The sequence below is a fragment of the Podarcis tiliguerta genome, assembly GCF_965153285.1.
Source record: "Podarcis tiliguerta genome assembly, chromosome: 12".
In the NCBI taxonomy this organism is placed as follows: Eukaryota; Metazoa; Chordata; class Lepidosauria; order Squamata; family Lacertidae; genus Podarcis; species Podarcis tiliguerta.
Genome location: NC_139545.1, coordinates 56,000,114 through 56,024,844, shown reverse-complemented (window position 1 = coordinate 56,024,844; position 24,731 = coordinate 56,000,114). Strand labels below are relative to the sequence as shown.

At 49.1% G+C, this 24,731-nt stretch overlaps 2 protein-coding genes across 4 annotated transcripts in view; one reads left to right on the top strand and one right to left on the bottom strand.

Annotated features, from left to right (window-relative positions):
- The window catches only part of KLHL18 (kelch like family member 18), a 45,540-nt gene extending 32,983 nt beyond the window's left edge, over positions 1-12,557 (bottom strand). Inside the window, exon 1 of one of the 2 annotated variants that reach the window (XM_083406493.1) lies at positions 12,093-12,557. In XM_083406493.1, the coding sequence (XP_083262619.1) occupies positions 12,093-12,233 (141 nt within the window). In that variant the 5' untranslated portion in view covers positions 12,234-12,557. The remainder of the gene's footprint in view (positions 1-12,092) is intronic. The other variant, XM_083406492.1, reaches the window with a different exon arrangement.
- A 10-nt stretch (positions 12,558-12,567) lies between these two features.
- Positions 12,568-24,731, top strand: part of KIF9 (kinesin family member 9) — a 41,762-nt gene continuing 29,598 nt past the window's right edge. The window contains exons 1-8 of one of the 2 annotated variants that reach the window (XM_083406269.1): positions 12,568-12,766; positions 16,456-16,562; positions 16,786-16,951; positions 18,321-18,427; positions 20,112-20,324; positions 21,845-21,928; positions 22,685-22,777; positions 24,509-24,656. In XM_083406269.1, the coding sequence (XP_083262395.1) occupies positions 16,467-16,562; positions 16,786-16,951; positions 18,321-18,427; positions 20,112-20,324; positions 21,845-21,928; positions 22,685-22,777; positions 24,509-24,656 (907 nt within the window). In that variant the 5' untranslated portion in view covers positions 12,568-12,766; positions 16,456-16,466. The remainder of the gene's footprint in view (positions 12,767-16,455; positions 16,563-16,785; positions 16,952-18,320; positions 18,428-20,111; positions 20,325-21,844; positions 21,929-22,684; positions 22,778-24,508; positions 24,657-24,731) is intronic. The other variant, XM_083406270.1, reaches the window with a different exon arrangement.

Below are 24,731 nucleotides of genomic sequence, written 5' to 3'. Positions count from 1 at the left end.
ATCCCCTCGCCCACAACACATTTAAAAGGGCTCCAGGTGCCAATCAGCCCAAGGCCTGGTTAAAGAGGAACATCATTGCCTGGTGCCTAAAGGTGAATAATGAAGGCACCAGCCGAACCTCCCTAGGAAGAGAATTCTACAGACGGGGAGCCACTGCAGAAAAGGCCCCGTTCTCGTGTTGCCACCCTCTGGACCTCTTTTAGAGGAGGCACACAAAGGAGGGCCTTAGATGACGATCTCAGGGTCTGGGTCAGTTCATATGGAAAGAGGCTGTCCTGGAGGTATTGCGGTCCTGAGTTGTTTAATGCTTTATAAAGCAGCACTTTGAATTGGGCCCGGAAACTAATGGTCAGCCAGTGCAGTCGGGTCTGGATTGGTGTAATATGCTCAAACCGTCTTGCCCCGGTGAGCAACCTGGCTGACGAATTCTGCCCGAGATGAAGTTTCCAACCTGTCTTCAAAAGCAGCCCTACATGTGTCATGCGACACAAAGGCACAAATCTGACATCTGAAATAACAATACAGTCATACCTCGGGTTACAGACGCTTCGGGTTGCGCGATTTTGGGTTGTGCACCACGCCGAACCCGGAAGGACCGGAATGGGTTACTTCCGGGTTTCGGCACTTGCGCATGCGCAGAAGCACTAAATCACGCTTTGCGCATGCGCAGAAGCGCCGAATCACAAGAAGAAGAAGAAGAGACGACGACTTTGGATTTGATATCCCGCTTTATCACTACCCGAAGGAGTCTCAAAGCAGCTAACGCTCTCCTTTCCCTTCCTCCCCCACAACAACCACTCTGTGAGGTGAGTGGGGCTGAGAGACTTCAGAGAAGTGTGACTGGCCCAAGGTCACCCGGCAGCTGCATGTGGAGGAGCGGGGAAGTGAACCCGGTTCCTCAGATTACGAATCTACTGCTCTTAACCACTACACCACACTGGCTCTCAGACGCGGCGCTGCGGGTTGCGGACGTGCTTCCCACACGGATCACGTTCGCAACCTGAGCATCCACTGTATCCAGAAACAGCCACAAATAATGTCCAGCAAGTAAACTAAGCCAACGCTTATGGACCCCTGTATGTAGTAGGCATGCAGAAGAAGCCCGTGTTTCACCTTTGAGATTTTTAGTAGGTTATTCTGCTTGCGATGTCGTTCCATGGCGATGAGACAGTTTGCAAGGAATGTGCGATCGCAGCCACCTGCCTGCTCAGATCCACTTTCAGAAACAGGATGTACAAAGCTTTCCCTTTATAGCACTCGGTGCCGGTTTAAAGAGAGGCTGTTTCTCCCCTGCACACACCCACACCTGAATATTAATAACTCCCAATAAAGCCTTCCGCAGAACGCTGCAGGTGCCATAAATATGTCAGGCTGCCTGGCTGAAAGCATGGCCCCTGGCAGAAGGCAAACTCAATTTTGTAAGGCCTCTTAAGCGCTTTTGTTAAGCAGGCCCTCTGGGACTCTTGACTTGAGTTACGGACTCGTCCTGTTCCAGGTACTGATGGCCAAGGGCACACCTGTTCTCAGAAGTAAGCTATTAAGGCCCTGGAATTTGGTAGAGCTCTGACAAGCATCAAACAGGAGTCAGGAAAATGTTAGAAACAGAGCCACCAGTCTTATGTAGGGTTTTTGGTTTATTTAAGCATCTCTTAAAGCAAAAAAAGCAGAGACATCACCTTGCCAACAAAGGTCCGTATAGTTCAAGCTATGGTTTTCCCAGTAGTGATGTATGGAAGTGAGAGCTGGACCATAAAGAAGGCTGATCGCCGGAGAATGGATGCTTTTGAATTCTGGTGCTGGAGGAGACTCTTGAGAGTCCCATGGACTGCAAGAAGATCAAACCTCTCCATTCTGAAGGAAATCAGCCCTGAGTGCTCACTGGAAGGACAGATCCTGAAGCTGAGGTTCCAATACTTTGGCCACCTCATGAGAAGAGAAGACTCCCTGGAAAAGACCCTGATGCTGGGAAAGATGGAGGGCACAAGGAGAAGGGACAACAGAGGACGAGATGGTTGGACAGTGTTCTCGAGGCTACCAGCATGAGTTTGACCAAACTGTGGGAGGCAGTGGAAGAAAGGAGGGCCTGGCGTGCTCTGGTCCAGGGGGTCACAAAGAGTCAGACATGACTAAACGACTAAACAACAACAACAACAACAAAGCATCTCTTTAGATGCTGCAAGTTTAACAGCATATCCTTGATTCAAGCTCTGTGGAATGTCGTTTAAAATGGAAAATAGTCTCTTTGGTTTTTTCCCCCATTTTTACTTGACCCTGTTCTCCATGAGATTTGGGGAGGGGGATGCACACAGCTCTCCTTGCCCCCTCTCCCTTAATTTAAAGTGACCCTGTGAGGCCTATTAGACAAAGAGAGAGAGAGGGGAAAAACTGGTTCACGATCAACCAACACGTAGCTGGCAGAATGCATACAAGAATTTCAGATTCCCAAAGTCCACCGCCTAATTTATAGGAGAATGATCTCATCTAAAGTCTCCTATACTCCTTGGAGGAAGGGCAAAACCAAATGTGATTAACACATTCATTATTTTTTTTTACTTCATAACAAGCCTCTGAGGTAAGGACTTCAGTCCTGGGCTGGAGAAGTTGCCCAAATTCCTTATTTCAATTTCCTCGGAGTAGGAATGTTTTAGGCACCAGCCATGTACAGGGCCGGGTTAAAAATTTCAGCTTGCAAATTCAGTAAATTGATCTCCCTGGGTAACAAATAGATTGACAACGGGGGCTTTTAGAATGACTCGGATGCACATAGCAACAGCCATATCACCTTGCTGATTAAGTTTTGGTTCGTTCACACGTTACAATCTCTATGAAAGACAGGGTTCCATCCAGAGATGTTGTGCTGCTACCCAGATCATCGTTTATAAAGAGATCTGGGGTAGAGCATGTGTTTCTTCCTAGTTCAATCTCTGGCGTCTCCATATAAAATCATCTCAGGTAGGAGATGGTGGCTGAGACTCCTCTCTCTGACAGAGGCTCTCAAGAACTGCTGCCAGTCCGAGCAGGCAGTGTCAGGCGAGGTGAGCCAAAAGCACAACCTGGTTTGAGGAAGCTCCTTATATTCCTATCACTATAGGACTCAGGTTTGGAGCTACCATCCTGAAACATCTTATAGGAACACAGCAAGGGATGGGGACCCTAGATAGTGCAAAAAGGGAGTTCTTCTCCTCTGGCTGCTTTTCTGCCCTCTCAACTGACACCTCAACATCTGATTTATCCTACAAGATCACAGGATATCACACACATATATTTCACATGGCAAATGTATGCTTCTCCATACCATCCCCTTGTTGGAGTGGATAGGCATCGCTACCATTACACTCCTAAAATGATGAGTATTTGCGTTTTAGATGCATGATTTAGAGACACCAAGGAAGTTTCGCTCCAAAGCGTAGTTTAGTTTCAGAAACAACTCTAGGTGGTCTTCCCAATCTCCCACAAAAAGGAAACAACAACAAAAAAAGGTTATTTCCTACTGCCATCTTTCAAGACAGTCACACCACTCATTACAGAATGTTCAACAGAAGACAAAACAAGAATATTTGGTAATGCATTCATTTTCAACAACCCCACTTTCCCTGACTATAGGTTTCATTCAACACCGAAGTCGGTTTCTGTTCCAGTTGCAGTTTCACAAGCATGAGTTTAGTTAAAAGAGAAATTCCCCCTTTTGTATTCTACTTAGCTGAAGCCCCCCTTCATGGATCACACTGCCGTGGCTTGAATAACTCAGAGAAGCTATGAACTATGCCGAACAGGGCACCCAAGATGGACAGGTCATAGTGGAGAGTTTTGACCAAACATGATCCACCTGGAGGAGGAGCCGGCAAGCCACTCCAGTATCCCTGCCAAGAAAACTCCCAGAGACATCACCTTGCCAACAAAGGTCCGTATAGTTAAAGCGATGGTTTTCCCAGTAGTGATGTATGGAAGTGAGAGCTGGACCATAAAGAAGGCTGATCACCGAAGAAGAAGAAGAGTTTGGATTTGATATCCCGCCTTTCACTCCCTTTAAGGAGTCTCAAAGCGGCTAACATTCTCCTTTCCCTTCCTCCCCCACAACAAACACTCTGTGAGGTGAGTGGGGCTGAGAGACTTCAAAGAAGTGTGACTGGCCCAAGGTCACCCAGCAGCTGCATGTGGAGGAGCGGAGACGCGTACCCGGTTCCCCAGATTACGAGACTACCACTCTTAACCACTACACCACAAAGGCTTTTGAATTATGCTTTTGAATTATGGTGCTGGAGGAGACTCTTGAGAGTCCCATGGACTCCAAGAAGATCAAACCTATCCATTCTGAAGGCAATCAGCCCTGAGTGCTCAGTGGAAGGACAGATCCTGAAGCTGAGGCTCCAATATTTTGGCCACCTCATGAGAAGAGAAGACTCCCTGGAAAAGACCCTGATGTTGGGAAAGATGGAGGGCACAAGGAGAAGGGGACGGCAGAGGACAAGATGGCTGGACAGTGTTCTCAAAGCTACCAGCATGAGTTTGACCAAACTGCGGGAGGCAGTGGAAGACAGGAGTGCCTGGCGTGCTCTGGTCCAGGGGGTCACAAAGAGTCAGACATGACTATACGACTAAACAACAACAACTAGCTGAAGCCACCAGAGTCTTTCCCCTTCCCACAGCCTCCACCATGGCACCTTCCAACCTTGTTCTGAGAGTCCTCTCCACCCCAAACCTCTCTGGAGCTGGGGAGGTTTTTTTTGGAGGGGGGTGGGACTGTGGATCAGGATTGCTTAGGTATAATATCTCTGAGCAGGTGTTGCTCTGTGACACCTCCCACCTTGAAAACCCCAGCATATATGTGAAAAAAATGATATCCTGTACATCTGGTTGGTTACATTACCAATTGTTTACAATTATGGATTTGTAATGCTGTAATGCTATTACTGTATATCCTCTGAAGAAGGAACGGGGGCGTGGAGAGGAGAAGCAGAAGGCCAGATCGCAGTAATTCAATACCTCCAAATAGAAACGTAACAGCTGTATTGATTCATAAATATGGAAACGTTTAGGAGCCGTCACAAGTTGAAATCTAATTATGTCGGAGAATGAAAATCCAATTGTGACAAACAAAAGGGAAGGGCTTAGAGAGGAAAAACCAGTCCCAGTTGTTGCTGCACTAAAATGAAAGGCAAGTGATCTCAGGTTATAAAAAATAAGTAATACTTGCAGTGGATGACAGCTGACATTCAACAATTTGAAACCAAATCGGTTTTGGTGATAAGATACATGTATACATAATTTTCCTTATACAGTGGTACCTCGGGTTAAGTACTTAATTCGTTCCGGAGGTCCGTTCTTAACCTGAAACTGCTCTTAACCTGAAGCACCACTTTAGCTAATGGGGCCTCCCGCTGCTGCCGCGCCGCCAGAGCACGATTTCTGTTCTCATCCTGAAGCAAAGTTCTTCACCCGAGGTACTATTTCTGGGTTAGCGGAGTCTGTAACCTGAAGCATATGTAACCTGAAGCGTATGTAACCCGAGGTACCACTGTACCACGAGCTGGGTGTCCGTAGAAACCCAGATGTTGGATTTCAACGCTTGCCAGTTCTAACCAGCCAGGCCTATGGCCTGAGATGATGGGAGTTGTAGTCCAACCACACTTGCCCTCTCTGGCCTTGCTTACTGTGGGGAAAATGTTGTGACTAATCACTATGAAGCCGGCCCAAGCAGCACAACCTCTCTCCAATATAGCCTGCCATTTGTGACTCACTCAGCGTCTGAGAGCCCAAAACTGCATTAAGCAGCAGCCCTTGGGCAGAAGGGTCAATGAAGACAGGAAGAAGAAGACACAGCATAGCACTGCTAGCTGGTATTATTCACAACAGCTGCTTATATCTATCACCAAGCGCACAGAATCCTGCTTCCTCCTCCAATTAAAGTGCAATTCTGCCTACACAGCTCAATGTATTGTTAGTGAAATGCCCATTCGAGCAAGTGGCTTAGAACAATGGTTCTCAAACTCCCCGCCCCCAGACCACTTGAAAACGGCTGAGGGTCTTAGCAAACCACTTAATAATGGCTTTTGTGCCCAGTACAGCAGTTGTAATGTTCTGTGCTAGATGCTCTATGATTCTGAAGGGCATTTTTATAGCATACTTCATTTTTATATGATTTTATTGTGCTCCATAGATTCTAAAATGTAACGCAATAAAATACAATGTAAGAAGCAATTAAAATATGATTAAAACTCAAGATTTTTAATGCAATGGACCATCCTCGGTCACACATCCACAGAGCACCTGAATGAAGTTTGTGGACCACTGAGGGTTAGTGGATCACAGTTTTGGAACCCCTGACCGAGAATTATTCCAGATCTTCTTCATCTTTTACCTATCCTAATAAAGCTAGCATAAAGTTCAATATGCTGAATGTAATACAAACAAGCTGCCAAACACCTTGTCCTGTTGGGCAGATCTTCCACCCAGTTTTTCAGGCTTCTCCAATGCTCTGCCAGGAAATGTTGACTGCTTTGTACCAGATTAAGGAAAACGATTCCGCTGTCAGCTATACCTGCCTGAGAGACTCTCCTGAGAGTACCATATTTTTCGCCCTATAGGATGCACTTTTTCCCCTCCAAAAATGAAGGGGAAATGTGTGTGCGTCCTATGGGGCGAATGCAGGCGCACCGACCCTTCTTGCTCTCCAGGTGTCAGGAAGCTATCCCCCCAGCCTGGCAAGCTCCTTCGCCAGCGCTCTCCAACCCGCTCTGGGGGCTAAATTTTTTTTCCTTTATCCCCCCCCCCCCCCCGCAAATCTAGGTGCGTCCTATGGGCCGGTGCGTCCTATAGGGCGAAAAATACGGTAATGACTTTTGCTTTCATTCGGGGTCGGCCTGCTAAGTGGGAAAGAGGACAAGGTGTCCTACAGGACAGGAAAGGAAGGTCTCTCCCTCAAGGAGAAATATCGCATTCTGTGCAAAGTCAGCTGTGTTCCGAATATCAAGGGGAGGAAATGCTGAGCAAACAATTGGATCACAAGTGCATTGAAAGAACGTTTCTTTAAATGACCATGAGAGAGAAAGGGGATCTTTGGAACAGCAGAAAATACTTGCCACAATACTTCTGGTCCACAATGATTTTTATAGCACCCCCAAATTATAACCATTATTCAACAAGGCAGTGTTTTCAACCAGTGTGCCGTGGCACCCTGGGGTGCCTTGAATGAGGGTCAGCAGTGTCACAGGCAACCCTGGCCTCTGTCCTTCTTTCCTTCCATCCCTCCCTCTGATGCCCTCTCGCACCTCTGCCACCCAAAGGCTTGCACAGCTGTTAGTTGCAGCAGCCCTGGCTACAAGCTCCCCAGGTGAATGGTGCCTCTGGGGCTGATCAGGGGGTGCTGGTTGCCAGGAGCTGAGGTTCCTCAGAGTAAGCAAGCAAGCAAGCAAGCAAGCGGTCGAGGGAGCCCAGCCAGCCAGTCTGCCAGCCCCTGCTGTTGGGAACGGACAAGGGAGGGTGTTTGAAAAAGGGCGAGAAGCTCCCAGCTCTGCAAGCAAAGGGTGATATAACTGGGCTCCTGAGCCCCGCAGGGTTGCCTCAGAAAGAATGTAGTTGGTCAAGGGAGCCGTGGACTCAGGAAGGTTGAAAACCTCTGCAATAAGGGGTCTGTGTGCTCTGCGAACAAACCATGCGCACAAAGAAAGATTTGTTCAGCAACGAACATTCCCTTCTCGGAAACCCACTAAAACCTGAACATTTCATTCAGATATTACAGGACTTCTCTATCTAGTTCAGGGGTAGGGAAATGGTGGGTTAAATGAGGTTGGGGGATGTCGTTCATTTAAAACATTTTGTACCACTGCTCTTTGGCCAAAAGAGCTTTAGTATTAAGATCAATAATGAACAAGACAGTTCTTGCCCACAGGCTAACCTTGTGAAAGACATGACGCACAAGGCAAATGGAGTGGGGAGGGAGGGAGGGAGGCCTTAATGTTAGGAACTTCTTGCAATGACCATCTTGAATGGAAATGGTTCAGCGGGAGGAGGAGCCAGCAACAGCTAGTATCTCTGTGGAACTGATGAGGTGGGCCCTGCTCCCGATCTCTCATCGGGCTACTGCCATGTGGCACAGCTGATGTTAGATGACAGCTGAAGGATAACCATATGGAGCTGTCTGGATTTTAAGTGCATTGTAGTGGGAGACTTCATACTGGTTTTCTATGCCTAATAAACCTATCCACCCCCCAAAAATATGGATTTAAACAGGGGACAGGGGAACCCTCCCGATGTTGCTGAACTACAACTCCCATCATCCCTAGTCAGTGAACATGCTAGCTGAGGCTGAGGGAAGCTGCAGTTCAACAACATGCAGAGGGACTCCCCAGCCCTGATATAGGAGGCAACCGGTTATGCCTGCTTTTTTAAAAAAGGAATTGAACTTGCCTTCAATCTGGTACCCTTCAGACTGAGGAAGGTCAGAAACTGGCTCATGAAAGATAAACCTTAGTGGTGATAAAACATACTAGCTTAGATTGGGACCTCTATATATCCCTCGTACCTACGGGACCGCCTCTCCTGGTATGCCCCACAGAGGACCTTAAGGTCCATAAATAGCAATACCCTAGTGGTCCCGGGCCCTAAGGAAGTTAGATTAGCCTCAACCAGAGGCAGGGCCTTCTCAACACTGGCTCCAGCCTGGTGGAACGCTCTGTCTCATGGGACCAGGGCCCTGCGGGATCTGATTTCTTTCTGCAGGGCCTGTAAGACAGAGTTGTTCTACCTGGCCTTAGGCTTAGAATCGGTTTGATTCCCTCCCCTTCTTTCTTTGTCCTTTCTCCTCCTGTGAAGAGGCTGCATCCTAATGTTTTAATGTTGTATTTTAAATTGTATTTTAATCAACTTGTTTTTATTATTGGGGTCCGTGTGCTCTGCCTCCCCTGAGCCCGGTCTTGGCTGGGGAGGGCGGGGTATAAATAAAATGTATTATTATTATTAAAGTGAGCATCTCTCTGAATACAGGATACTGTGAGAACACAGTAGGGACAGTATGATGAATTCATACCCTCATTGTTGGAAACAGAACTGCTTAATTACCGTATTTTTCGCTCTATAGGACGTACCGGACCATAGGAGGGGGAGAACAGGGAATTTTTTTTCTTGTTCTCCCCCTCTAAAACAAGGTGCGTTCAAGGTGCATTCACCCAAAGCCTCCAGAGCGCAGCGGGAGGCTTCAGGCGGCTACCTTGGAAGCCTGGAGAGCGAGAGGGGTCGGTGCGCACTGACTCCTCTCACTCTCCAGGCTTCAGTGAAAGCAACCCGAAGCTTCTGGAGCTCGGCAGTAGTTCCCTCTGGGCTCCAGAGGCTTCAGGTTCCTTTTGACCTGCTCTTCGGGGCTGGCAGTGGGGGGGAAGCCAGCCTCAAAGATCTGCTGCCCCCTGAGCTTGTGGGGCTGGCGGTGGGGGGAAGCACTGCTTTCTCCCACCGCCAGCCTCAAAGACCAGGTCAGGGAGCGGCGCGAAGGCGGCTGGAGGGGCAGCGCTCCGTCTCCCTGTTCTGGCTTTGGGCTTAGCCGTGCAGCCTGCATTCGCTCTATAGGACGCACACACATTTCCCCTTAATTTCTGGAGGGGGAAAAGTGCGTCCTATAGAGCGAAAAATACGGTAAATAGAACCTAGGTCAGACCCAGCAGGGCAAGTTTTTAATGCTATAATGCCTGTTGGAACTGTGTAGGAGGTCTAAAAGGGAGGATCAGATAATGTTTTCTGGACTTCCGGAGGATTGCAACGCTGAAGCTGGAGCATCCCAGCTTTAAAGAAGGATGAGAGCCTTTGATGATGCCCTTTGCCAAACCACTGCTGCCAATCTGCTTCACAGCAGCCACATGCCAAGCCGGGAAGAAGGATTCATTCCATGAGTCATTCAGTCCTTTGGTTGCTTCTCCTGTGAGGAGAGCGTGCAGCTGCAATTTGCATGCAGGAGGTGGAACACCACAAGCTGGGCCGATGCCGAAATCCAATTTACACACGGACCACCCACAAAACCAGGACTAGCTAGGAAGCACTGCTGTCACCGGCAACCTAGGCTGCAAAACCCCATTGGGCAACCTGGAACACATTCCTGAGAGGTTGCACAGCTTGCAATGACTAAAGGGCAATGCTATGCAAATGTGGTTACTCCTAATAATTGGGACTGAAGTTATCCTCCGCTGGATTATAATCAAAGGGCAAACCCAGGATGAGAAGATCCCCAAACAAGGTGCTGCCACCTCATTATAATACCTTCAAACAAACAAACGCTGAGCAGGAAACTTTAACCTGAACAAAAACATGGGCTTTGTAGTATCGCCCTCAACCGCACCTTTTTGCTACTTGGGCTCTACCTGTTTCCCAGTCCCAATCTGATCCCAAAACCCATCTCATATAGGTCCCTACTTCTTCCCTGCGGTCCCTCTACCCGTCAGGGTTACACCACTCAGGGATGCCAAATATACCTGCATTTCCTTCAGGTGGGAGGTACTGCCTTAGTCCCAACTTGCTGCATCTTCTCTCTTAAAGCACACCTCTGGCCCTCCCCACTGACAGTAGGGCAGCCTTTGAAGGCTAAAAGGTAAAGGGACCCCTGACCATTAGATCCAGTCGTGGCCAGCTCTGGGGTTGCGGCGCTCATCTCACTTTATTGGCCGAGGGAGCCGGCGTACAGCTTCTGGGTCATGTGGCCAGCATGACTAAGCCGCTTCTGGCGAACCGGAACAGTGCACGGAAACACCATTTACCTTCCCGCCAGAGCGGTACCTATTGATCTACTTGCACTTTGACGTGCTTCGAACTGCTAGGTTGGCAGGAGCAGGGACCGAGCAACGGGAGCTCACCCCGTCGCGGGGATTCGAACCACCAACCTTCTTATCGGCAAGTCCTAGGTTCTGTGGTTTAACCCCTTTGAAGGCTACTGGACTACAATTCCTAGCACCCCCAACCAATAGCCATGGGAGCTGGAGCTGAAATCCAACAGCACCAGGAGGGAACCTAGTTGGGGAAAGCTGATCTGGAGATTTAAGGGCAGGGCAACCCCTCCTGCTCCTGCCTCCCCACCCCCACCCCATCCCAAATCACATCCACCATCTTTCCTATATGGTTTTTCTTCAACAGGCCCTCCTTCCATAACATCCTGATTTCCAGCTGCTTACAGGGAAGTGACCGTCTTCCCTTAGCTGCCATAGCAAAAGCAACCTTTTATGGGGAGTGGGGATCCATAAAATAAGCTGAATAAACTCTACCGGAGAGACAGCAGCCAACACAACACACTGCTGCTGGCCCTGACGCCGATTCAAATATTGCATATTTGTCGTTTCCCACCCCATTTATTTATACCCACCTCCAGCATTTATACCCTGGGAATGCTGACCAGACCCCCCCCCCACCGCTTCCCCTCCCTCTCAGGGGCAGACCCCCCATCTCTCCCCCTCCCTTCCCCTCAGGGACCCCCCCCCGCCACACCTCATCCTCCCAGGGAAAGCCCCCAATCCCTCCCCCTAAGGGCCAGCTCCCACAATTGCCCCCTCCCCTTCAGGGAAAAGACCCCCCTCTCCCTCGGAAAAGACACGCATCTCTCCCCCTCCCTTCCCCCTCAGGGACCCCCGCCACACCTCACCCCCCCATCTCTCTCCCCTCCTCCTCAGGGGCAGCCCCCACAATTGCCCCCTCCCCATCAGGGAAAAGACCCCCTCACCTCTCCCTCAGGGCAGCCCCCCCCCATCTCTCTCCTCTCCCCCTCAGGGGCAGCCCCCACAATTGCCCCCTCCCCTTCAGGGAAAAGACGCCCCCCCCCAACTCTCCCTCGGGGAAAAGACCCCCCCATCTCTCCCCCTCCCTTCCCTCTCAGGGACCCCCGCCACACCTCAGCCCCCAGGGCCAGCCCCCCATCTCTCTCCCTTCCCCCTCAGGGAAAAGACCCCCCCCCACACAAATCTCCCTCAGGGTAAAGACCCCCATCTCTCCCCCTCCCTCCCCTCTCAGGGCTAGCCCCCACCTCTCTCCCCTCCCCCTCAGTGCCAGCCCCCACATCTCCCCCCTGCAGGGAAAAGACCCCCCCCATCTCCTCTCCTCCCCCCCCCCGCCGCCTGAGGCGCTACCTTGAGGGTGACGTCGCAGAGCTTCCCCTGCCTCCGGATCTCGCCCATCACCCCGTAGCCCCGGCTGGGCAGGTCTCCCACCGAGAAGTGCACCAGGTCCTCCGGGTCCAGCTCCGGGTCCGGCCCGGCCGCTTCCAGCATCTTGCCTGCCTGCCTTCCTGCCTGCCAAGCCCCGGGTCCGGCCGGGACCGGCGCCCGCCGCGCGCGCAGAGGCGGAGGAGGGAGGGAGGGAGAGAGGCAGGGGCAGCCAGCCCTCCTTCTCCTCGCTTTCGCTTCGGGCGCCGCCTGGCCCCGCCCGGCCACCGTAACCCGGACGAGGCCGGCCCCTTTCTTCGCCTCAGCCCGACGAGAGGGAGGGAGGGGGGACACAGAGAAAGAGACAGAGAGAGAAAGACGCGCCGGAAGCTACTAGCCCCGCCTACCCGCCCCTTGGGCGCGAGAGCGTCCCCTTCCGGCCAAGGCCGGCGCTCGAAGCCGGAAGCGGCGGTCGCCATAGCGACGGCGGATACGGGAAGCGGCGGTCGCCATGGCGACGGCGGGCTTCCCTCTCGCCGTTCGTCCTGCCCGCGCGCTCCCGCCGGCGCACTTTTAATGCCTCAGGCGCTCGCTCGCGCGCTCCCGTTCGCTCTCTCCCTCGCCGGCGGCGGGAGCAGGAGAAGCCTCCCCGGGGGAGGGTCAGTGCCTCCGCGTGTGCCTGTCTGCCTTTCTTTCTTTCTTTCTTTCTTTCTTTCTTTCTTTCTTTCTTTTTCTATCTGCCCCTCTTGAGGGAGCCCCCCAAGGGGCATAGGGTGGGCTCTCTCTCTCTCTAGGGCAACAGCTGCAGCTTTCCCTTGGGTCCTCCGGCTACTCAGAGATGCGGGTGGGACTGGGCTAAAATAGTTGTTGTTGGGTTGGGCTAGCATTGGGGATGACAAGGACATCACATGGATACTTCAGAGTAGAAAGAGATAGAAAAGGGCATGTGCTGATCCCATAATAAATACCCGTCTAGAAGCACTCGGTGTTGCCTAAAGCTCAACAACTTTTGGGCGATTTTTTTTTAAAAAAAAGCTCAACAACTTTGCGCCAAAACCTTTTGCGTCCGGATTTTCACCTTTTGAAATATGGCAACCCTCCCCAACAATGTTTTTTGAATGTGTGCCACTTGGGTTTTCCCTGAGCATGTTGATCTCTTTCTTCAGCAGCCCTCAATAACTGTCCTCCACCACCCAGTATCACTTGGGTTTTACAGTCAGAGGGAGTGCTGCTGTGCTTGTCCACAGAAGTTCAGTTAATATTCATGACTAATTCTTATTTACTTCTTTACTAACCTGTGCTGCACATTCCTTCCTTTGCAATATTTAGATAGAAGTAAACTCCACAGAGGGGACGTGGGTGGCGCTGTGAGATAAACCACAGAGCCTAGGGCTTGCCGATCAGAAGGTTGGCGGTTCGAATCCCCATGACGGGGTGAGCTCCCGTTGCTCGGTCCCTGCTCCTGCCAACCTAGCAGTTCGAAAGCACGTCAAAGTGCAAGTAGATAAATAGGTACCGCTCCGGCGGGAAGGTAAACGGTGTTTCCGTGTGCTGCTCTGGTTCACCAGAAGCGGCTTAGTCCTGCTGGCCACATGACCCGGAAGCTGGACGCCGGCTCCCTCGGCCAATAAAGCGAGATGAGCGCCGCAACCCCAGAGTCGGCCACGATTTGGAAAAGTAATAAAAATAATTTGTAAAATAAAATAGAGCTTAGGATGGGTGGGGGTTGGCAGGCCACGGATAATAAAGACCCCAAGTCGCAGAAGCAGCCCTCCCCAGTGAATTGCAGGTTGCCCTGGCCCTTGAGAGATAGGTGATTTGTGCAGTACAGTGAGGTTCCTGTTGTCTGTTCTTCCTTGAGCAACAAGAGATTGCTGGGGGCGCTTCCAGAATGTTGCTATTTTCAAGTGAGATTCAGTAAAAAAAACACCCCCAGCAAATTCAGGTTCCACAATTACAGTTGACCGGGAGGTCTTGCACATTAAATGTGCTTCTCCCAAAGATCAGACTTCTTGCAATAAGGAAAAGTGGCGAGGGAATGCGCTGGAATGTCCTTCGATGCAATGTCACCCTCCCTGCAAAGACATTAGAATTAATGCTCATTTAGCAGCCACTTCCAGAAGTCTGCTGTTTGCAGGTAGGATTCGGGTACAGTGGTACCTCAGGTTAAGTACTTAATTTGTTCCGGAGGTCTGTTCTTAACCTGAAACTGTTCTTAACCTGAAGCACCATTTTAGCTAATGGGGCCTCCCGCTGCCGCTGCTCCGCTGGAGCATGATTTCTGTTCTCATCCTGAAGCAAAGTTCTTAACCCGAGGTACTATTTCTGGGTTAGCGGAGTCTGTAACCTGAAGCGTATGTAACCTGAAGCGTATGTAACCTGAGGTACCACTGTACATCCCGGAGAATTCAGGTTGCCAAATTATCACTGATTGGGATGGCGTCTGGAAGCACCTGCCATCCACACAAAAATCAGGGTGAATGCTCAATGAAGAGGCCATCTGGAAGCAATTGTAGTTGGGGAGATACATGCTCACATCTCTATTTTCCCACCTCCAAGTTACTCAGGATTCTTTGTAAGGAAGCAGAAAAGCTAAACCTTTTTGCCTAAGGCAGCGGTGAAGCGCTGTGGTTCTCCAGATGCTGTTGATGAGAGTGCAGCAACATCTGGAAGGCCACCAAATCCTAGTCCCTGTGGTTAGATGGTGTAGCATCCTTTTAGCATCTCTGGTTTCCAAAAGCCTGTTGCTTCTTAGAATAGCTCCAGAAGTAGTTCCACTCAAGGGAATGAAGACTTACGCACACCCCGGCCAGCTTCATTTTATTCAAAATTAAACCCAGAGTTCTACGTATATTTCTTGGCTCAGTCGCTGAGACATACTGGTGGCAGGTGAGAAGGAGGAAGGCCTGTCTCTGATCTGAAGCCTTCGCAAAAAGGAGGGTGGGGGAGTTTAATCAACTCTTCTTTCACGCCACTCCATCTTGCCGGTGGGAGCTGGGCATGGAAACTGAGGGAACAGTCTTGCTGCTTCCAAGTTGTGGCAGGAGAATGTAGCTCTGTTCAGAGCGTCTGCCTTATATGCAGTGTTTGGAAGGCATCAAGATCCTCACCACTCTAGGCAACATGGAGGCCTCTTCTCCTTTCATCCTTAAGCCAGCATGACCAGTGGTTAGAGATTATGTGAGTTGTCGTTCACCAACACCTGGAAGGAACTACTTCTGCTAGGAAGGCTCTGGGAAGAACTACACTCCCATATTGCCTCTGACACTGGAATTTCACCTTCCATGTGTCAAAAGATATGGGATTGGGGGGGGGGCAACTCCCATCTCTTGTGGGGGTGCAATTAGTGCCAGCACCGTCCGTTAAGAGTTTGGGTGTAATCTTCGACACCTCCCTTTCCATGGAAGTGCAGATTGCAGCTATAACAAAGGCGGCATTTTTCCATCTCCGCCAAGCTAAGCAGTTGGCTCCTTACCTCTCTCGCCCTGACCTAGCCACTGTGATCCACGCGACGGTCACCTCCAGACTGGATTATTGTATCTCGCTCTATGTGGGGCTGCCCTTGAGACTGACCCGGAAACTCCAGCGGGTGCAGAATGCCGCTGCGAGACTCCTTACGGGGTCCTCGCTGCGGGATCACATTCACCCGGTGCTATACCAGCTGCACTGGCTCCCGGTGGAGTACAGGATCAGGTTTAAGGTGCTGGTTTTAACCTTTAAAACCCTATACGGCCTAGGACCCTCGTACCTACGGGACCGCCTCTCCTGGTATGTCCCACAGAGAAACTTATGGTCTTCAAATAAAAACATCTTGAAGGTCCCAAGCCACAGAGAGGTTAGGCTGGCCTCAACTAGAGCCAGGGCTTTTTTGGCTGTGGCTCCGGTCTGGTGGAACGCTCTATCACAAGAGACTAGGCCCTGCAGGACTTGACATCTTTCCGCAGGGCCTGCAAGACGGAGCTGTTCCGCCAGGCCTTTGGCCAGGGCACAGCCTGACTCCCTCCTTCGGCAATCTTCACGGAGCTCTGGCCCAATGGTTGCAATTGGTTTGATTTGAATTAATTTCATAATGAATGATTTTAGAGTGTTGTGTTGTACTGTTGTACTGTTTTATTGTTGTTAGCCGCCCTGAGCCCGGCTTCGGCTGGGGAGAGCGGGATATAAATAAAATTTGTTATTATTATTATTGTTATTAAACACTGGAAGTGTTTAATCTGAGCTCCTATCATTTGCACTGCTTTAATCTTTTTTTTTTTTAACCTTGATATTCAAGTGCTGATGTGAATTGAACCTTGAAGAAATTCATTTTTCCCCTGCTTTTCCTTTCCATTCCTCTGCCCCCCCCCAGTGCACATCACCATGTGCGCCTGTCCAAAGAGAGTAAGCGCTTTTGCCCGAGTCAAGCCGACAGGTGACTTCCCACAAGACATGATCAAGTTTGGGGAAGACAATAAGGTCAGTGAACACAGGTCAGCAAGAAACAAAACAGTTCTGGTCTACCTCTGTGCTTGTCTCTTACCGGTCCTGTTTCTGTTTTAAAGCTTCGAGGATGCTTTGAATTAATTTTTAAGGAAAAGCAGAATATGGTTCGGGGGGGGGGGGGATGACAATTCACGCCGTGTTCTTACGCCCTTCAAGGTTACAAATTTCCACACTCCGTTTTCTTTGTACTTTTCAGACAATGGAAATATACATTGAGAGAGACCGTACGAAAGGCGTGGTCAACAACAAACAGACAGACTGGTCTTTTAAATTAGATGGCGTTCTTCATGATGCCCCACAGGAAGTGGTTTATGATGCAGTAGCCAGAGACTTGGTCGCCCAGGCCCTTAATGGATATAACGGTAAATGTTCTTATCATTGCCTGTGCAGTCTTCAGTTTCCATCGGGAATGGGAGCAGCGTTGCATGTGTGTTACTCAGCACTCCTCTGGCAGCCTAGTCGGAATGTTCCTTGAGGCCCTGTATCCTATTCTGATGGTCCAATTTGTTAGGCATGCAGTACCAGACGCGGGTGGCGCTGTGGGTTAAACCACAGAGCCTAGGGCTTGCTGATCAGAAGGCTGGCGGTTCGAATCCCCGTGACGGGGTGAGCTCCCGTTGCTCGGTCCCTGCTCCTGCCAACCTAGCAGTCTGAAAGCACGTCAAAGTGCAAGTAGATAAATAGGTACCACTCCGGCAGGAAGGTAAACGGCGTTTCCGTGCGCTGCTCTGGTTCGCCAGAAGCGGCTTAGTCATGCTGACTATGTCAAGGTCATGCTGAGCCAGGAGAAATAAATTCCTGTGCTCAGCGAGCCGCTCTCTCTCTCTCTTACTTTCGTTTGCACGGTGCTTGTAACGAAGTTCTTTTCACCTCAGGAAAGTTTTTCCTTTACTGTGAATCTTTTGACTCTGTGTGATCCTTTGATTCTTCTTTATTTATTGCAAGACACCACTGTCTCTCACATATTGAGAGAGGCTGTCCTTGAGATTTTGCGGTCCTGAGCCATTGAAGGCTTTATAGGTCAAAACTAGCATTTTTAATTGGGTTTGGGTCTGGATACTAACTGGCAGTCAGTGTAGTCAATCCAGGATCGGTGCAATATTCTCAAACCATCCTGCCATGGTGAGCTAGACGGGCCATTGGCCTGATCCAGAAGACTCTTCTTATGAGTTCACGGTGTCTCATTCGAACATAGCTGTCAACCGTCCCTTATTTGGCGGGAAAGTCCCTTATCCCAGTGCCGTGTCCCGCTGCTGTCCCTTATTGATGATGTCCCTTAAATTTCCCGGGTTTCAAAGGAAGCAGCTCCTCTCCCTCCCTCCCTGCCGGCCAGCCAGGGAGGAGGGAGGCTCCTACTGCGTTGCTTGGCTGCCTTGCTCACCCAATAAGGAGTCTGAGAACGACTGGGGGGTGGAGCTTGCATGCCTTGTGCCAATCAAATCGGCCGTGTTGCCTGGGGACTCGCCTTTGCTCAGCGCTTCCCAACGGAGAGGTGACGGTGGTTTTCCTTGCTGCATCCCCTTTGCCGGGTTGCTGCGCTGTGGGAACCACTGCTTGAGGCTTCGTTTGGCTGCTGGCCGGGCTTTCTGCCTTTGGCTCGGAGGGGCTCAGAAGCTGAACATACCTGTGCCCTGAAAATCCCTTATTTTGGCTGCTGATCCCTTATTTTCGAGGCTGCTATCCCTTAATTTTAAATCTGTAAGTTGACAGCTATGCATTTGAAACTTGCAGGTACTATATTATGCTATGGGCAAACTGGAGCTGGCAAGACTTTCACTATGACGGGAACAACGGGAAACTACAAGCATCGAGGGATCATACCCCGAGCTATCCAACAGGTAACCCTTTCCACGATGCAGTGATGCCGATGAAGGAGGAAGCTAAAACAGTTGTCCATGTGGGCACATGGGAATTCCTGCCAACCTGTGACGGTTAAGGCTGTTGTCGCTGACAGAACATAAAGTGGGGGGGGGGGGAGCCCTGGGGTAGTCCCTACCTCCTAGACAAGGAGCAGTGAAGGGGCACGGGAGGGCCTGATTCTGCACCTATTTGGCCCCCATCCAGGTGACACTTCAATCCCTGGCATATCCTGTTAAACTTTAAGAGACTTTCTCCATCTGGCTATCTGAGGTCCTTTAATGGGAGCTCTCAAAAAATGACTGAATATGCAGAATTAGACCATTTATCAGAAAGAATAAAAAATAAATCAAAGGAAGTATTTACCACAAAATGGGAAGTCCTTAAAATTTGTTTGAAAAATAGCAATGGCAGTTTGAAGTCTGTAGCAGCATTTGAATAACTTCAGTAATAATAATAATAATAATAATAATAATAATAATAATAATAATAATAATAATAATTTATTATTTATACCCCACCCATCTGGCTGGGTTTTTTGTGACTTTATCTGCAAAAAAATGCATTGCAGGAGATCATGTGGCCCATACTGGGCTCTGATGTAGCAGGTGGTTCTGCTAAATTGCGAACCACCTGAAAAAGTCTCCTGCTGCTGTTTTCTGCAGATGCAATAGAGGCGGTGAAGAAAGTCTTCTTCGCCGTCGCTACCGCCACTTGGTAGGCTCGACATTGAGCTCTAACCCGTGTCCGGTCAGCTTCAGTAGGAGTTTTAAATCCGATGTAAAACCTAGGATAGAATAAAAAACATTAAAGCCAAAATATGCTATAATATGGTAGTGAATAATGGATGAGAAATAGAAGTGAGGAGTAGACGGGAAGTCAGCTATATAGGGAAAAGTCATTTTTATGTTCAATGTATTGTGAGTAATATTTAATGTATTGGTGTTGTTGTTGTTTATTTTTCTTTTCTTCTTTTTTAGTTGTTAGGAGGTGATGGATATTTGTGTATCTTCATATTTTCTTTTTGTATGTGGTATATTAAAATGAAATAAAAAGTTTTTTTTTAAAAAAGGGAGCTCTCGGCTAGTTGGGTTGGAAAGAGCCTCTTTTGCAGTTCCTGCTTATTTCTTGCTCAGGATGAGCTTCCCACTTGAATGAGAAAACTTCCGACTGGGCTGTGCCCTTAATTTACCACCCCTGGGTAGTACTCAACGCTTGTCCTACTCAGAGAAGACCCAAATGAAATTAACAGACACAAGTACTGTAGGTGTATTGATATCAGCGGGTCCACTCTGAGCTGGATTTAGAGGTCTCCAAACCCCCTCTTCCCATCTTTGAAAAAAGCACAGGTAACCTGATTGAAAGCCACTCAGAGAGAGCTAGCGTGGTGTAGTGGTTAAGAGCTGTAGTCTCGTAATCTGGGGAACCGGGTTCGCTTCCCTGCTCCTCCACATGCAGCTGCTGGGTGACCTTGGGCCAGTCACACTTCTCTGAAGTCTCTCAGCCCCACTCACCCCACAGAGTGTTTGTTGTGGGGGAGGAAGGGAAAGGAGAATGTTAGCCGCTTTGAGTCTCCTTCGGGTAGTGATAAAGCGGGATATCAAACCCAAACTCTTCTTCTTCTCTTCTTCAACTTTGCTGAGACCCGTCCAACTTTCTCTACAGGTATTCAAGTCGATGGAGGAACACGGGAGTCAGTTCATCACCGTTCGAATTTCGTACCTGGAAATCCACAACGAGATCATCTTTGACCTTTTAGCCACGACGCCCAGTGACATTCCTCTGTCTATAGGAGAGGGACCGCAAGGCGTCTATGTGAAAGGCTTGTCGGTGCACGCAGCCCCCCACGAAGAAATTGCTTTAAATCTCTTGTTCGAGGTAAGAAGAGTCAGCGTGGCCTCGCGCTTTCTCTCCTCCGTGTTACTTCTGTGCTGTGTTGCGTTTTTTATAGTCATTGAATTGGCTACTTCCGGGTTGTGCAACCTGAATTTGCCCGTAGGTGATTGAACCCCACTCACATAACACCGGTCCTGAAAGACCTACATCTGCTCCCAGTACGTTTCTGAGCACAATTCAAAGTGTTGGTGCTGACCTTGAAAGCCCTAAATCAGGAGTTAGCAAACTTTTTTAGCAAGGTCCACTGTCCCTCAGACCTTGTGGGGGGCCAGACTATATTTTGGAGGGGGAAATGAATGAATTCCTATGCCCCACAAATAACCCAGAGACGCGTTTTGAATAAAAGCACACATTCTACTCATGTAAAAACACGCTGATTCCCGAACCGTCTGCGGGCCGGATTTAGAAGGCGATTGGGCCGGATTAGTTTGCCTACCCATGCAAACGGCCTCGGCCCATTATACCTGAAGGAGTGTCTCCACCCCCATTGTTCAGCCTGGACGCTGAGGTCCAGCGCCGAGGGCCTTTTGGTGGTTCCCTCCTTGGGAGAAGTGAAGCTACAGGGAACCAGGCAGAGGGCCTTCTCAGTAGTGGCACCCATCCTGTGGAACGCCCTCCCACCAGATGTCAAGGAGATAAAACAACTATCTGACTTTTAGAAGACACCTGAAGGCAGCCCTGTTTAAGGAGGTTTTTAATGTTTGATGTTATAGCATGTTTTTACTATTCTGTTGGAAGCTGCCCAGAGTGGCTGGGGAAACCCAGCCAGAGAGGCGAGGTATAAATAGTTTTATTTTTATTATTAAAACAGCAACTGCCTGGCAGTGCCCAAACTGAAATAATTGGTTGGGAAGTATTTTACGACAAACCTTCTTTCCCGAAAGATTGGACTTTTTTTGCAATAAAGAATGGGATAATATAGGGTAATAATACTTTTTATTTATACCCCGCCCACCCGAGCCAAGGCCAGGCTCAGGGTGGCTAACAAGCAATAATAAAATTATTAATAATAATAATTTAATTACCGTATTTTTTGCTCTATAAGACTCACTTTTTCCCTCCTAAAAAGTAAGGGGAAATGTGTGTGCGTCTTATGGACTGAATGCAGGCTGTGCAGCTATCCCAGAAGCCAGAAAAGAAAGAGGGATTGTTGCTTTCACTGCGCAGCGATCCCTCTTGCTGTTCTGGCTTCTGAGATTCAGAATATTTTTTTTCTTGTTTTTCTTCTCCAAAAACTAGGTGCGTCTTGTGGTCTGGTGCGTCTTATAGAGCGAAAAATACGGTAAAGGGTAGAATCTCCTTTGACCCAGTGTCATCTTGTCTCCCTGCAAACCACTCAGAATGACTGCTCAGAAGACAGGCAGTCTGAAGGCACCCTTTGTGTTTATTCCTCGCTGTCAGCTGTCCTGAGAATGTTGCTGTGGCCTATAAATGTAGCAGAGAAACGAACTCCTTTCGTTCTGTCCTTGGTTTATGCCTCCGCTTTTCACTTCCTTCTCCAGGGGGACACCAATAGATCTGTTGGTCAACACGCTCTGAACAGGAATTCCTCCCGGTCTCACTGCATCTTCACTATTTACATCGAGGTCAGGGCTGGCGTCGTTTTCTTTATAATAATTTTTATTAACTTTTCCATTTTAACAATCCAATCATATCACATTCGTTATTCCAAATTATACCAATACATATAATAAAGTCCTAATATTTTGCCAAAGTATAAATTTCTGTTGGGGGTTCCCATGCTTCGAGTTCAGTAGGGTCCGATCATCTCATATTTCTGCTGTTTTTAGTATTCACCAGTCCCCTCTTTCAATCTTCTTGTTGCTATCCTTTTACTTCTTAATAGCCTCTGAGTTGTTTCCACAGGCGAGTTAAAGTAAGCATTGTTATGCTTCTGTGTGAACTTTGTAAGGCTCTCCCTTTTTTTAAAGCTGGTAAGTCTTTTGTTTGCAATAAATCCTCACACGCTGTTATTTATGCCGAATCCTCCCAAAAGTCCTCCTCGGATGGCAGGCGCCATCTTTCTCAGTTCCGATGAAATAGAATCTAGGCGTTTGCTCATTAATTTTCCCAGACAAGTTGCACCATAAATTAGCCTTATCGGGGAAGATTTGCCAAGTCGATCTTAGAATGCAAACATGATAACAAAGTAATGGCTCGCCTCCCCCTATGGCTATTAATCTCTGCAACATAGCCTGTCTCGTAATGGCGGATCCCGATTAAAAACTGCGTCACTGGAGAGCCTTTTATTTAGGGCTGGCGGCGTTTTCATGGGGTGGTCAGGAAAATCATGAGTCCTCTTGTGTTCAAGGTGTGCTAATGTCCCTGATCTCCCACCTCAGTGTCATTCCAGAATTCTTTCTGATGCCCGTTACGTGACCTCCAAAATTAACCTGGTGGATCTAGCAGGCTCAGAGAGGCTGGCAAAGACGAAAGTAAGTCCTTCGGGAGAACTTGTTATTGCCTGCAGCCGGTGAGTTAGCTAACTTTGTTTTAAGTGATCAAGAAGCTGGCTTTCCTTTTACACTAACGGAAAAAGAAATCCCCGTGACAATGTCTGCCTTAAGTGTCTGTCTCTGTGTGATTGTGTCGAGGGGATGCTCATTGTCGAGAGCCAGTGTGGTGTAGTGGTTAAGAGCGGTAGTCTCATAATCTGGTGAACCGGGTTCGATTCCCCGCTCCTCCACATGCAGCTGCTGGGTGACCTTGGGCCAGTCACACTTCTCTGAAGTCTCACAGCCCCACTCACCTCACAGAGTGTTTGTTGTGGGGGAGGAAGGGAAAGGAGAATGTTAGCTGCTTTGAGACTCCTTAGGGTAGTGATAAAGCGGGATATCAAATCCAAACTCCTCTTCTTCTTCTTCACTTTGCGGCTGGTACCGAACTGGGAGGGGTAGCTAATGCCGCAGAAGAGACAATCAGAATTCAAAATGGCCTTAACAGATTGGAGAACTGGGCTCAAACTAACAGAATGAATTTCAATAGGGACAAATGTAAGGTTCTGCACTTAGGCAGGAAGAACCAGATGCACAAATATAAGACGGGGGACTCCTGGCTTACTAGCAGTACATGTGAAAAGAATCTTGGGATCTTGGTGGACCACAAGCTTAACAGTGTGATGCAGCAGCAAAAAAGGCTAATGTTATTCTAGGCTGCATCAACAGAAGCATAGTATCTAGATCAAGAGAAGTACAGTAATGGTCCCACTCTATTCCACCTTGGTCAGAGCACACATGGAATACTGTGTCCAATTTTGGGGAATCTCAATTTAAGAAGGATGTTGACAAGCTGGAAGGTGTGCAGAGGAGGGCGACCAAGATGATCAAGGGTCTGGAAACCAAGCCTTATGAGGAATGGTTGAAGGAGCTGGGTATGTTTAGCCTGGAGAAGAGGAGACTGAGAGGAGATACGGCAGTCGTCTTCAAATATCTCAAGGAAATGTGCTTTTAATGTGTGGGTTGTACACAGCCTAACCTACTCTTGCATTTTAATTCTGTTTTAAATTTGTAGTTGTTGCTTAGTAATCATGTGGTTGTGTGCCTACTCTGTTTTAACTGTGTTAGCCACCTTGGGTAGTGTAATGGTTCTAGGGGTTGCTCGTGCGTAAGCTTGTCCCAACGTCTGGCTGGGTTGCCTGAGTGAACCCTTCCTGTCCGGGCAGCCACTCGCCCGTGACCGTCTCAATCGCTGGCAGAATCCGTCAGTCGGCGTTTCTTAAACTTCTTCCAGCAAATAACTTCTTTGACGCCCAGTTTCCGCCTACTCTCCCTGCGCGGAAGCCTTCTGCGCAAGGAGGGCGTAGGCAGCGGAGGACCTCTACTCTCCCCGCTTGGCAGGGGGTTGGACTCGATGGCCCTTGTGGTCTCTTCCAACTCTATGATTCTATGATTCTATGGTCCCTGGCAAGGAGTCATGGGATCGCCTCGCCGATTCCCCCATCTCCCCCCCTTCTCCACTGGAGCTACGCTGATTCTCTCCCCCAGAAGATGGGCTGCCCCTCCCACTCCCGGGACGCTCTCTGGGATCCCTTCGGAGCTTGCTCTCTCCCTCGGACACTGATGGCAGTTCCCTGACAGGTAGTTTATACAGAAAGGCCAGATCAAATAATTCAAATGAAACGTAAACCGCACTTTCTAAGGTGTCCTCTTTTCCCCCCTTTTTAACAGTCGGAGGGGTTTGGACTGAAGGAAGCAACTTACATCAACAGGTCTCTGTCGTACTTGGAACAAGTTATTATTGCGTTGGCCGACCGTAACCGGGAACACGTTCCTTTCCGCCAAAGCAAGCTCACCTACACCCTGAAGGATTCATTGGGTAAGGACTTGGGTTTGTGGTACTGGCTGGAGTGTTGGGTTTGGGCGAACCCGGGTTCAAGTCCCTGCTCATGTC